Source organism: Lathamus discolor, chromosome 2, assembly GCF_037157495.1.
Source record: "Lathamus discolor isolate bLatDis1 chromosome 2, bLatDis1.hap1, whole genome shotgun sequence".
Taxonomy (NCBI): domain Eukaryota; kingdom Metazoa; phylum Chordata; class Aves; order Psittaciformes; family Psittacidae; genus Lathamus; species Lathamus discolor.
The window spans coordinates 122,706,886-122,721,482 of record NC_088885.1 but is presented as its reverse complement, the minus strand read 5'-3'; the positions used below and the strand labels follow the sequence as shown (position 1 = coordinate 122,721,482).

Here is a 14,597-nt window from a genome sequence, read left to right as displayed (position 1 = left end):
TCACTTCTCTTTAGGGGCTCTGAATGTAGATCATACCTTAATGCAACTCGGCGTAGTTTAAATGAACCATAATACAGAAAATTCTATTCTGTCTTAATTAATCATATAGCTTTATCCTATAGTTAAAGAAACTGCAACAAAATTATATATCTAATAAATATTTCTGTCAGTCATTTTATTTCACCCTGCAGGTACAGATTCTTGGATCAAAATAATTATGCACAGAATGCTCTAGTCAAAAGGCAGAAGATGTGTAAGGTGGTATGCTATTCTTATACTAGGGGTCAAGCTCATCCTTACTCTGACTTGCCAGGTTCGTTTTTTTGCAAATAATGTGTCATATTATGGACTTCAGATAGATTCCCAAATTGATAGATCCTTCATAGTAGCTCTTTTTTGCAAAAAAAGGAAGTTAAATGCTGCTATTTTTAACTCAACATTTTATACCCTCATTGTGCTGATTTGGTTTTTCCTTAGATGTAGTAGTAAGGTTTGAGGAAGCAGAGAATTTGGACCAGAGAACTTGTTGTTGTTTTCAATCAATTACTTTGATTGAAAGATTAGGTTAGACAGGGACTGGAAAAGGCAGAGGGATATAGCTATAATGCATTCAGACATTTTATCCATGGCGTAAGTTTAGTAGCTTCAAAAATAGATTCAGGCAAGAGCAATTGCTCATCTGTCCGTTGTTTTGTATTTAGCAGCTGTGTTAGACATTCAGCAGGTATCAGCCTCTGTAATTCCACCAGCTGCCAGGCTCTTGTGATGATCCTCACAGATCCCGATAAGACCATCCACCCTTATTTTAAGAAGAAAAGAGGTGTAACAACAGATTAACTTGGCCTTGTAATTGGTATCACATAGAACTACAAATGATGTTGAATATATACATCATAGAAATGTGGACCTGGAAAGTAGATCAAGGCATTCTCTAATTTCCACCTTGGATGAGGCAGACCAAATACACTTAAATTATCTCAGTAATGTTGGGAGTACATGTTTTCAGAGCTCAGGCCAGCTCGCTTCACACTTTTCCCTGAAACACTCCCTCATACACTGATCCTTTTCTACAGCTGTCCCTCACAAATCTTTCTCTTGCATAGTCCCCATGAAATATCCTTTTCTGGATGTTTGCCTATGCGTTTTCCTTTCCTGCAAAACTAAGCTAGGTTATACTCCAATGGTGTCTAAATCTTGTTCAGGGTACAAAATCTTTTAGCTTAATTTAGCTTGTGAGGTCTTGGTCTTGGTCAAATAGCGTAGCACACAACTATCATGAATGGTGTTAATTGTGTAATGTAGCATGCTGTACACCAAAAGAGAGGGTGGAGAAGGACAGACAACTAAACCAAAAAGCAATTCAGAGACTCTGGTTGTAATACTTTTACTTCTGAGACTTTAAAGTTTGGTTTGTAGTAGATATTTCTGGAGAAGCACAAAAGTGAATGGGGAAAAAAAGTACAGCCAAGCCAAGAATTCATCTGAGAGTCAGCAATGGAAGAAAATGTCATTGCATTACTAAATACTAATATGTACATAGGTGTGTTAATTTGCATAGATCCATACATGTGTGAATTTTATTGATTTGCTCTCATGCAGGTTCTAAGCCTGGCTCCAAATGATGGCTTTGCCAAAGTACATTATGGCTTCATCCTGAAGGCAGAAAACAAGATAGCAGAGAGCATACCCTATCTAAAGGTATTTTTCTTTTCTCACCTGCAGTAAATGTTTTACTAGTAAAAAAAATATAATTGAAACGTATAAAACATGTCAAGCTAGGAGCATATGAATTACAAATCACAGTTTAAGCTACTTGTTGGAGTTACATTGCTGGATCGCTGTCTGTGACCTGGAGCAAGCCTGTACATTGAGACTCATCAATTCGTGAATATCATGGATTTGTTTTATTAGTTGTTAACCCAAAGTACACAACTGTAAGCTGTGTACTGTGAGCTGTGATTGTGCTGAGGTTGGCAGTATGCTGCAAACTTAAGGTTCTTGAAAGATCCATAGAGGGCTTGTGTACACTTCTGGGTGTTTGGGAAGAAAGTACTACAAAATAAAGCCTTAATTCAGCTTACTAAACCAGTTGTGTATATGTTTATAGGGTATGGGGTAAGTGTCCATCTTTGAATACACCTCTGTCTTGAAGGGACTGAGCGGAGGGGCCATGGAATTTGGAAAACTGATAACATTTCTCAATAGCTTTTTACTGAAGTATTGTATTCATACAGCCTAAGTTCCAGGTTACTTTTAGAGGTCCTATTGAAGTTTCTCTAACACATTTTTTGTTTCTATTAATAGGAAGGACTAGAGTCTGGTGATCCTGGCACAGATGATGGACGCTTTTATTTTCATCTCGGTGATGCCTTGCAGAGAATGGGAGACAAAGACGTACGTATTTAATGTGTTCTTGCTTCAAAGTCTAAACCTCTGAGAGACTGCAGAATCCAGAAGAACCTTCAGTGGTGGGCTCAATGTTGAAAACATGAGTGGTCTGTTGCAACAACTATCTGGTATATGTGTATAGAGGTCAAGATGAGCAACAGCAAAAAATCTGCCATTGATGTGGCAATAAAGACCTCTTAGCATCGCTTGCTTTAGAACTAACCCAATCTTCTGAAGCTTGCATGGAGTAGTTTGAACTGAGGGAACAGAATTCATTTGGCAATTCAGTGACAGTGTTTTTAGAGACTGTTTTGTGCTCCTACCGCTTAAAACAAAGATTTTAACCAGACTTCAAAAAATACAGTTAAGTGTATATCACTGTATAGAAGTTCTGTTATAGCTCTAGTGTAAGAGTGTTTCGCAAACCTTTCTTCTTTCCCGAAGTGACCATGAGCACCAGCAAGTATGTGATAAAAGACCATGAGAGGACTGAATGTGTGGGCTGAGTTATGGTATATGTTCAATAAGGAAATTAGCAAAGAGATCAGAAAAGCAGAAATTTGTGAACAAATCTGTCGTGTGCCCAATGAAAACAAACATATGCCACTGGAAGCCATATGAATTTCTAATTTGTTAATTTAAAACCATATTTCATTTTAAAGCCAAACTTGAATGTGTGAATTAGCCCTCCTGTTATGATAGGGGATCAAAGGGTTTTGTTAAAGAATGTTATTAGTAATGAACTTTACTACAGGTATGAATATAAAAATAACAACAAAAAAACACCACCAAACCCATACAGGTTCCTCAGTAGGAAATGTGAAGAGAATAAGCATAAAAAAGCATAGTGGAAAAGAGCCATGAAATGCACTTCTTTTTAGTCAGTTATCTTGTAATAGAATCATAGAATCATAGAATAGTTAGGGTTGGAAAGGAAGCATACAGGGACTTTCTTTTTGGTTTTCTGTTGAGAGAAGGACAGTCAGACAGAGAGACAGAACGTGCAAGCAGACTCTGTGTATAAGTGTAAAACGAGGCCTACTGATTCTCAATTGTAAATGAACTTTTAAATATAAAAAAAATCCCAACTTAATTGGAAGAATATTTCAGAGAAGGCACTCTGACTTACAAAATTCAGATATTACTACGTTTCAATGTTATAAATCTACCATATGTATAGGTTACTGCAATAAAAATTCCATGATTTATTAAAAAAGAAAGCTAACCTGATGGACTAGGCTTGAGAAAGATCACATACATAGACTTTATTATAGCCCATCTATCTACACAGTTCATACTGGAGAACTTTCTGCTGACTGGGTACTCATTAGGTCAGCATTCTTTACAGTACTTTAGTATCTGAAGGGGGGCTGTAGGGATGCTGGGGAACAGCTATTCATTAGGGACTGTAGTGACAGGACAAGGGGTAACGGGTTAAAACTTAAACAGGGGAAGTTTAGATTGGATATAAGGAAGAAGTTCTTTACTGTAAGGGTGGTGAGGCACTGGAATGGGTTGCCCAGGGAAGTTGTGAATGCTCCATCCCCGGAGGTGTTCAAGGCCAGGTTGGACAGAGCCTTGGGTGGCAGGGTTTAGTGTGAGGTGTCCCTGCCCATGGCAGGGGTGTTGTAATTAGATGATCTTGAGGTCCTTTCCAACCCTAACTATTCTATGATTCTGTGATTCTATGATTTCTTACCTTACATCTGTGAAATAAAAGATCTCTGAGATGACACCTGGACATTTTTAGAAATAATCCATTGCATGAAGAATTTCCAGTAGCTTTTTGTATGTCTTAGTAAGTCACAAACTGTTCCCATGGCTTCAAGGTAAACATTAATAAAAAGTTGACATGAATTGTTGCTTTAGAGATGTGTTTATTTGATTATATATTTTGCTTTCTATTAGAACCCATACATAAAATGTTTCTTCTTTATCTTAAGAGTTAGCAATGTGGTTTTTGTCTCAGCCAGGCACTTGGTTTAGATTTAACGTCAAATGTGGGCAGATAGATGGACAACTGTCATATGCTTATGAGTTATAGGAGAAGAAATGACTCTTGTTGAAAAAACAAAACCTAATTTAAATAGTCATGCAGGAAAACTACCATACCAGAATGCTTCTGGGGACAGTGTTCATCTTCAGATTTTCTGTACTCCTGCTGGAAACAAAAGTGGAAGGTTTGGTTTGTTGAGGAGAACTTGACAAGGAGATATGCACGGCCAGGGAAAGAAGCTAATGATAAGATGTGGGGAGAGTGTTATTAAGTGGAAGCACAAGGTTGAAATGATAGGCTGTTTTAGGTAGAGTGAGGTAAGAACAGATATTAGGCTGGGTAAAGGAGTGTGAAAAAATGGTCCAAGTTTGGATGAGTGATGCTTAGGTGGAAGTGAATCTGATACATTGCAGGCTTGGTAGAGAGTGAATTTCAAGCATTGTAGCTAGAGAGGGACTCTATGCATGACTCCAAGTAGAGGATTTTGGACTGTTTCTGTTTGAGGCAGGAATTGCTGCCTGCTTCAGTCCCCCTGCTCTGGACTTATCTTCATATCTCCCTACTTAGCTGTCTTGTCATCTCCTTTTTGTTTTTTGTATTGTCTAAAATATTTCAGGTGTAGCAGTAGTGCTGGACAGGAAGAAGGCCGCTATACATAATCTTCTCTGTATATGTTTCATCACAGTGCTACTCATGTTGGATCTTTTCTTTCCAAGCATCTCATTTTCTTTCTTTGCAGAACCTTGTTTTGCTGCTGTACAGGGGTAAAGCAGCTTGTGGAAAGGGAGAGTAAGACAAAGGAAGATGAAGTATTTACCTCAGTAGTTTTCTACCATGTGATCAGTTCTGGTGTGGCAACAAGCATTTGAAGAAACTCAAGTGCATATATGTATTAAATAATTAAGTAACAATTTAGATCCACAAAGTCATCAGTGTTTTCATCACTGCAGCATCTCTACTGGAAGCAGAAGGCAATCATCTTTAATTTATAGGTTGATAATGGAAACAGAGAAAACAGAGTTGACCTAAATGAGAAACAATTGGATGTCCCAAATCCAAGGGGAGCAACTAGATTACTGTCCCATATTTGGTGTGAATGGTTGTGAGACGATTATCCTATCTTGCTTATGGATTGGACAGCCTTGGCCAATGAATCTATTTTGGGAATGTTAGTTGGGTCTAGGAGCTTGGCTGATATGAATTCGGTTGTTAACAATTGTAATCTTTTAGGCATACAAGTGGTATGAACTTGGATACCAAAGAGGTCACTTCGCATCAGTGTGGCAGCGCTCCCTCTACAATGTCAAGGGACTGAAAGCTCAGCCTTGGTGGACAGCAAAAGAAACTGGTTATACAGAACTGGTGAAGGTAAGGCAGTTTCTTTCTGTATACTTTGAATTTATTTATTTTTTTTATAATGACAACTATTATCTAAGGTATTAAACAGAGAAAATGCTAATCTATAAGGTAAGCAAAGCAAGTGTAGATGCCCAGAGGTGGATTTAACAAAAGATAACAACATAGAAAAAAGAACTTTGAAGAGCTGAAATTCTATTTACTGCAAAGCAAGTAGTCTGGTTGTTATTCATAATAAGTTTTCATTTCCCAAGTTGCGTAATTTTTAATATTTTAATAATGGTTATAACAATCCTTAAAAAGTAAGAATTAAAATGGGGGAAGAACATTTTTTCCCTGTATGTTTTAATTATCGGTATGTGGCTTAGCAGATTATTCTACATAAATAATTTATTTGCAAGAGGAGTTCTTTCAGTGGTTGTTTTTTCTTTTATACTTAGTTATATAACATGATAACCTACTATAAAAGGATGTTTTTATTAGAAAGAAATTACAAAAGGAAGATTATTCTTTGTTATAATTTTGATGGCAGCATGAATAAGGCTAGGAAATTTATATTAAAGTGTGATTCTCCACTGTTATCTTAGTCGCACAAAAAAGCAATTACCTTTATGGACTGGTGTTTGGGAAGATCTGAAATGGTCCTCTAGTGAACTCGAGGTATGTGTAGGAATAGATACTTTCTGCCATAAAAGGGATGGAGAAACGGGGAACTTCTTATCATACTTTTGCCAAACAAAAAGGAAAGAATATATATTATTTTATTGATGGTTTAGAGCTATCTGCAGTGATGTTTTACAGTAAGCCATTCAAATTCTTAAATCACAGAAGGTAATGGTCTCCTTACTCTTGGCATTAGGAGACAAGTCAGCTTTGAAGGCTGAAAGAATTGAGTTTCCTGTTATAAAATGGTCAGGGCTCCACCTGCAAGGGATTTTTTTCAGATGGATCAGTCAATATATAGAGCTCTTGATTTGGATCAGCATCCTATGTGGCTCCTAGGAGAGCTGTTCAGAAGACCAACAAGGGTGGAAATTCTCCCCTGACCTCCACAGCACAGCTAGCTCTCTGAAACCCAGTCATACCTCTTCAATCCAGCCATTCTGTGATATATTTTTTAGCTATGCTACTAGCAACATGTCATTGAATCTGGTCGAAATTGTGGCTGCAAATTTACTTACATATGTGTCATAATTTGGGGGTGGTAAGATTTGCATTCTGCAAGATAACATTCACAGCTGAAAGTATAAACCTCAAATGTAAGTTAAATGCATCAGGAAAAAATATTTGTATTGTTGTGTTTCCCCAATAACTCAAGAAAGTTCTGAAGGAAAGCAGGCTTGACCCTAGTAACATACAATGCTGAAAGCACAATTTGAAGCAGTGTTCTCCAGAAAATGCCAAAAGATCATTGAAAACACTGGGTTTATTAATTTCTGAAGTGTTCCAACTTCTGTACATGTTTTAGTAGAGACAAAACAAAACCAAAAAAAACAACAAAAACCCAACATTATTTTTTACCTCTTCATCTCATTACATTCCTCTTACATCTGTGTGGGAAATGCTACCAAATCCAAGTGATAAAATTTGGCATGCAAATTTGTTGTATGAAGCATTGGAGGCCCTGACCGTCTCTCCCTGTGTTTCACTGCTTGCTGTTAAATGTGGATGACGATTCTCAGTATCTTGATAGTTTAACAATGCTAACTGAAGATTTGTTTGTGGTTAACTAAGACAGCTCTAAAACCAGACTCTCTGGCAGCTTTCTTTGGTTCATTCTATTAAGCAGCACACCTGTGGTCAGTGGCATCTTATCGCAAAGACCTGGCTTGATTTTATTATAAAGGGTCATATAGTTTCTTGGCACTAGAGACAGAGATGTGAATTTTGACAATGCTTTTTCCACCAAAAGCCTGAAGAAAAGATTGTCCTTTTTCAGTATTTTCAGTTTAATGAATTCCTTCTGAGGGGAATTCAGCTCAACTGTAGTCATAGAGATGCAAGGCATATTGTCTACTAGTGATCTAGTTTACAGGTATCAAAGTATTTCTAGAGGATGATTAATTTTTACTATGTTAAATAACTGTCTAAAGATGGCATGTCTCCCTTCCTGGTGTTAACTTTCCTACTGATTTACTAAAAAAGGAAGCCTAGGCAATTAATTTAGGCTCGATGTTTAACTGTCTGATGGGTAAGATTAAAGATGACAGCCTCATACTTTATTTCCTTCTCTATTACCTACTTGCCTGGATGTCTGGGGAGACTGCAAATATGTCAGTAATACTTACCAGGATATGTATGATGGTGGTAAATCTTGCTTAGTAGTACTTTGCTTCTGTCTAGCTGTGACCCATTAAGGCTTAATTTTGTTGTAGTTTCCTTGAAGGAGTAGGAAGGGTTTCTCCCTGGTTTCACAGAGAGCAGAAAATATAAACCTTTAGTTTAGTATCAAGTGATGTATGTAGAAATGTTCTGCTGATGTTTCTGATCTATGGTATTTCAGGCCTTTGAATCCGAAGAGTCAAGAAAATTTCTTGTTTGAGCTCAGCTAAAAGAAAACCTTTCTTTTACCTTTGAAAACCTGTCCTATTCCCTTGGGACAATTAGCTTTCCTTTCTTACCGAGTCATTGCATCGTTCCCTGGTACCTTTTGTAGAACCTCAGCATTACTCTTCTGTTCTGGTGCTCATTTTAAAAAATAATGAAAGGGGTAAAATGCTATTGGATCCTAGAGTCTTTTCACCAGCCTGAAATTAATACATAGGTAATGACCTAGGTAACTTTGTCCTTTCCTCATGCTGTGTCCTTTGACTTTTGGAAAGGACCTGGAAAATGCTTTGCCAATAATGTACTACAGTGAACAGATGATTGATTAAAGTAGATCTTGTATTATCAGTTTTCTCTGATGGCTTAGATTTTATTAATTGAAAGTTTCAAGTGCAGCAAGAAAAGCCCGAAAGAGAATTAAGCTACTGGCAGCACCACATATCCATAATATTTTCCATAGAGTGACAGCTAGGGCTTAATGGTTTCTCTAATAATAGCTAAACATTCATATTTAATAGAGAAATTAAATTGAAATGTGCATTTAAAGTGTGGCTGGATGCTTTAAGGGGAGCCTCGTGTTGGAAAGAGCAGAGATGATGCGTACAAGGGCTGATGCTTAAGCATTGTGAGTGACCCAATGTGTGCAATGAATCTATTTTGAAAGGTTTAAAATACTGCGCCTTACTTGGAGGTTGTCAGTGTTTCCCCAGCTGAGACAGAGTAACTGATCATGAATACTCTCCTCCTCTTTTTCAGTAGCAAAGAGAAGTAGGTTAAAGTCTACACCATGTTTTTATTTTATGGTCCAATGGATTAAAATGGACGTGCAGTCAGTAGTTATGCATTGAAAGGGTTTGACAGCACAGAGTAAGGATTCTTTTAATATAATAGTCACTCATAAAAATAAACCAATATTTAGAAATCCCTATTTAAATATAGTAATGCCTTTGCCAATAAAATCTACACTGTTGCCAGATGTAAAGCAACTGTAAACTTCCATTATTGTTAGGAACTGTGTTTAAAAAGCCATATGGGGGTTTATGGGAATCAGCTGCTAGGAAACAAGCACATATGTTCTCAATGCTGGTTGCCACCTAGTTCTTCACTTGGAATCTGGATATCGCACCAAATATAATACAGATTTGTTGCTCTAACCTGAGGCATGCATCCCTACATACCATGAAGCATAAGCATATTTAACTTTTTCTGTAGCTAACGGCTCTCAGGTCAAGAGCTGTAAGTCCAAGACATGGACTTAGTCATTATGTTTTAATGGTGTTTTTCATTCTTACTCATCCAAGGTACGTTTAAGAGTCTGTAAAATCAGGGAGATCAAGGCATTTGATCTTCTGGCTTCATTTCTACCTAGGAGCTACCTATTACTCATTGTAAAGCACTATCAGTGTGTTTTATAGATGAGATCAGGTTTTCAGGAGTACAGAGATGCTGTTGATCTCAGGGGAAGAAGTTATGTCTAAAACCATTGAGGAGTTAGTTCAAAATCAATGACATGTTCAAATCACTTTGTAGCCAGTAAGTTGGGGAAGAAGCTTGAAAGTGCAAGGGCAAACACCCATCTCTGCAGTTTAATTTTCAGCCTGGGCATTAGTGAAAGATTAGAGGTGACAAAGCAGCAGAAATGCTTTGTTCAAGAGCAGAAAGAGAAAATGAAAACTGTTCACACAAATAAAGTTTAGTAAGCAAAGTAAGCAGCTGGGAAATGGAAGTTGCTTTTATCCAGATCTGTTGTTACACTGTGAATTTTTCATTTATATTGCTATAACATTAAAATGATTTATAATTGGTAGAATAAAAGATTTTCTAATCTATTTGATTTTTACAAATGTAATGTCCTAAGGCAGCAGAGAACAGAAATTTTAATTGTACTATTTTGTGGGTTTGGTATGTATGAAGTACAAGGCAGCTTACACATTTTGAATGGCTGTGTCCATAAATCATTACCTGGCATTTCAAGTCCTATCTGATCTTTCTCAATATCATCAGCATGTGCAAGTGAATCTCTGCAAACTTTTTTGAAGGTTTAAATCATAGCTTTCAGCTTAAGTTGTGTGTTTACCTTTGTCCTCTTTGAACTGGAATGTTCTGCCAAAGCCTGGAGTTACGGGTTATGAGTGGTTTTGTAGTTGCAGGAGTGCTTCCAGGTAAGGTGTGTAGTGTTTAAGAAGATTAATACGCTTGTTAGCTCGCAATACAAAATGAGCTGTTAAAGAGCCCTTAGGCTAATCAGAAAGCAAGTCAAAGTGAGGCCTATCCTGCAAAGAGGCTGGGGATTATTGAAATTTTACGATCTAAATGTAATTGAATCGGAGGAATGCCGTGACAGTTGGGTTTACTGCTTTAATATGTCAGAAGGGAAATGAGGATAAAGAAACTTGGTAATGATGATGAGCATTTTTTTTTTTTTTTTAGTGCTTTTAAATTAAGAAAAAAAAGTTAATAATGTCAGGGAAAAATGAAAACAGTACTAAAACTGAACGCAGTAAGTTCTCTGTGCAGTAACTTGGATCTTACAACAGTCCTTAGAGAAAAATTGGAAGCTCATTCGGGATGAGGGGCTTGCTGTGATGGATAAGAAAAGAAGCCTTTTCCTGCCTGAAGATGAGAATCTGCGAGAAAAAGGAGACTGGAGCCAGTTTACCTTATGGCAACAAGGTAAACCATTTTGTATTTCTTCTCTTTCCCCTGTCTCATTTTCTCAGATTAATACAGTGTAATAAGGAGTAGCAACACAGTTTTTTTCCAGAACCTTTTATATAATCACTGAACCTGCAGAAGAAGGGAACTAATAAAATAGCATTTGGGATCTTTGTGACAGTGAACAAGAGTTCTTTATTCTAAACCATGTTGTCTTGAAGGACTTCTAAGAATCCCTTGAAGGTAATACTCCTTCAAGTGATACAAGGCTGCCAACGTTTCGCATGGTGATGCATAGTAAAGAGCAGCCTGAGGGAAGACGGGAGTGTGGGAGAAGACACATCCTCAATATTGTATTGTCAGCAAGGTGAGAAATTGTATGAGCAAAAGAATATGACTTACAAGCTTGCTGCCCTATCCCTGAGCTGTGCAGAGTGAGGCCCAAGACTTGTAAGTCTCTTCTAAGAGACTATTTTTTATAATCATGTTATATAAGACTTCATATGAAAGAGTTCTGTAAAATAAAATATTAAAAGCAATTTATATCAAAATATAATCTGGTGTTGAAACAGAATGATGTTGGTGGCTTTTTCCACAATTTTTTTCTATGCAGTCTCATTATAGTTTATACTTTTAGAATCATGCTTAAAATATTAAAAGCAACTTATATCCAAATATAATCTGTTTTCAAAAATGTATGATGTTGGTGGCCTTTTTTTTTTCTATGCAGTCTCATTATTGTTTATATTTTTAGAATAATATTTAAAAAAATATGGAAATCCTAGTCTTCACAAATAACTTAAAAGCAAAGATGTGCAGGCTGCTCTGATATTGATATGTTCAACTATTTCTGTTTCACAACCTGTAAAATGGGAATAATAATATTTACGTGTCTTTCTGTGTCAGCTCTTTGATAGCTTTGTTGTTTTCTGCAAAGCAGGAAACAAGGAAATATTTGGTCGTTGCCCTTACCAATGCTCTGGCTGTTATTTTCACTAGGAAGAAAAAATGAGAATGCTTGTAAAAGTGTTCCAAAAACATGTGCTTTATTGGAAAGATTCCCGGAAGCTACTGGCTGCAGAAGAGGGCAGGTACCTGGCAAACTTCTTTTTTACTAATTCTTAATGCTGGGAGCAGGGGATTTTGAGGAATGTGTATGGAGAGATGTATGACTTTGGTATATTTAATTATGCCTCAAGCACACAATGGAGTTAAGAGTAAAAATATGCCCAGTTTTAGCCCTCGGTAAATGTAGGATGAAATATGTTAGTCAAAACCTTTCTATGGACTCTAGCTGAGCCATTTTACCTTGTAGTTCTTGAGAGCTCATGGTAGTTAGGTAGTTATTTGCCATAGGTCAACCAATAAGTAATGATTCACTAAACCCCAGCACTAAGTGACCTGATCTGGCTCATGGCTAATCCTGCTTTGAGCGAAGGTTGGATTAGGTCCCTTCTAACCTTAATTCTTTTTTTTTTTTCTGATCTGAACCTAACTTTACAAGACTCATTCAGTGAGCCAGTTTCTCACTGTCTACCCCAGCCTGGTTGCATTAGACAGGAGAATCGCCTCATGGAAGCCAAACAAGAGTACTGCTGTCATATGCTTCTTTCCTAATGGTAAAGGAAAGAAATTTCACACCCATGAGCTGTGGCTTTGGGTACCAACCCAAGTGCCTGGTCTACTTGGCTACAAATTAACCTCATTAAATCATGCAGTAGACTTATGTGGTATGGATTAATACATATGTGGTTGAATGAATGGCCCATCACAGACACCTGAATCTGTAGGACAGAATTTTTCATGATTTTTTTCCAAATTGTTGTATTTTATATGTAATAACTACAGGAAAACAACCATCACATTGCAAAATTAAGGGTGCAGAAGTTGGAATACACAGTGCTAGCATAATCCTAGTTCAGAGCCTTGGGAGCAGGTGTTCACCAGACGAGTACCTTTGATGTGCAGAAGTGCACTAGATGGCAACTGTTGTGAGAATGAACAAGGCTATTGTTTCATTGATTTGTTGCAAAGTCTGATTATAGTGAATATAACTGCTGAAAGAGGACCTCACACGGTGTAGTTGACAGCAGGAAAACTGCTTCCTGTGGCATCCATAGCCAAAATTGACCTATCCTAGGAAGCAAGTCTCTCTGAGAGCTACTGTTTTGTTCATCATTTTTTAGCACCCAACATGTTATCACCAGGATTTGATTTTCAGAGACATTGTGTACTTGCAGTTATAGCTGTAGTCATGTCTTTTGAAGATATAAAATGTAAGATAATATGAAAAATGGTGCTCTAGAAGTCTTGAGTTCATACACTATTGGGGGATGCATAGGACAATTTTGATCTTATGGTATCCATGACTCAGATTCTTACTGGTAAATTAAGTTTAAAATATCACCTAGTCTGTAGTCACGTATGGAAACAATGGGAACAAATCAGGAAATTGGGAGTTGTCTGGGGGATTGACTATTAGGATGCTTTGGGCATGTCATGTACTGACAAAGGTTAACAAAATGTGAAATAGTCACTTGCTTAGTGCTGCTGAGGACTGTGTAGAACAATAACAAGTGATCATACTATTAAAAATTATGTCAGTCTTAAAAATAACAGTAAAATAAAAGTAGCACAGGGAGTTTTAATTCTGGGTGTTTCTTACCCCTTTAGGGTTTTAAATTACAACCATAGTGTAATCTATTGGTAGATTAGCAAATAGTCCTATAAATAGGACTATTTATAGTCCTAATAGGACTATAGTCCTATAAATAGGACTATTTATATATAGTACTTGAGGACAGTGCATACATTTAATTCATGGGCATATCCAGGCTGATCTGTGTGGACAGATAAAATACATGACAGTAATCGTTCTGCAGTGCTGGTATATTAGCATTAAAAAAAAATGGTTTTCTGGGATATTAGTAACTATCCTGCCTAGCCAGCTATTTGCATTGCATCTGGGTCTGCAGGGAAATTGAGTTAATGCACCTCAGTGTAGCAGAGGTGAAATCAGGTTCAGGTAGGCTGAAATCTCAGATGGTGGCAACAGCTAGGGCATTAGGCACACACTGTCTTCTACTGATTTTGTCACAGTTGGAGAGCAAGTAACACCTTAAACCCTAAGATTTATCAGTGTTACCCTGTCCCAGCCAGATGTGCAGATTTCTCAGTTGAAAAGATGCTTCTCACCACTGCTGTACATTATTCACACTTCCTCCTGATTCAGTTGTTGTAGAATTACAGAAAGAAGGAATGAGAAGGGATATCTGGAGATTACCTAGTCCAACCGCTTGCTCAAAGCTTGATGAACTAGAGCAGGTTACTTAGGACTGTGTCCAGTCAGGTTTTGAATGCCTCTGAGGATAGAGACTCTACAGCCTCTCTGGGCATCCTGTTCCAGTGCACAGAAAAAAAAAATTGTTTTGAATGTTTAAATGGAGTTTCCTGTTTTTCAATATCTGTCCATTGCCTCTTTGCCTGTCACTGGGTACCACTGAAAGGAGCCTGCTTCCGTCATCTTCACTCCTCCCATCAGGTATTTATATGTGCTTTCTGTTCTCTAGGCTGAATAGTCCCAGCTTTCTCCGCTTCCCCTTGTATGTCAGATGCTTCAATCCCTTGATCATCTTTATAACCTTTAACTAGACTT

The 14,597-nt window shown here is 37.4% G+C and overlaps 1 protein-coding gene across 1 annotated transcript in view; it reads left to right on the top strand.

Moving 5' to 3' along the window:
• Positions 1 to 14,597, top strand: part of ASPH (aspartate beta-hydroxylase) — a 124,963-nt gene that overhangs the window by 97,626 nt on the left and 12,740 nt on the right. The window contains exons 22-26 of the mRNA XM_065668344.1: positions 1,600 to 1,698; positions 2,305 to 2,394; positions 5,615 to 5,752; positions 10,825 to 10,960; positions 11,942 to 12,033. Coding sequence (XP_065524416.1) covers positions 1,600 to 1,698; positions 2,305 to 2,394; positions 5,615 to 5,752; positions 10,825 to 10,960; positions 11,942 to 12,033 — 555 coding nt within the window. The remainder of the gene's footprint in view (positions 1 to 1,599; positions 1,699 to 2,304; positions 2,395 to 5,614; positions 5,753 to 10,824; positions 10,961 to 11,941; positions 12,034 to 14,597) is intronic.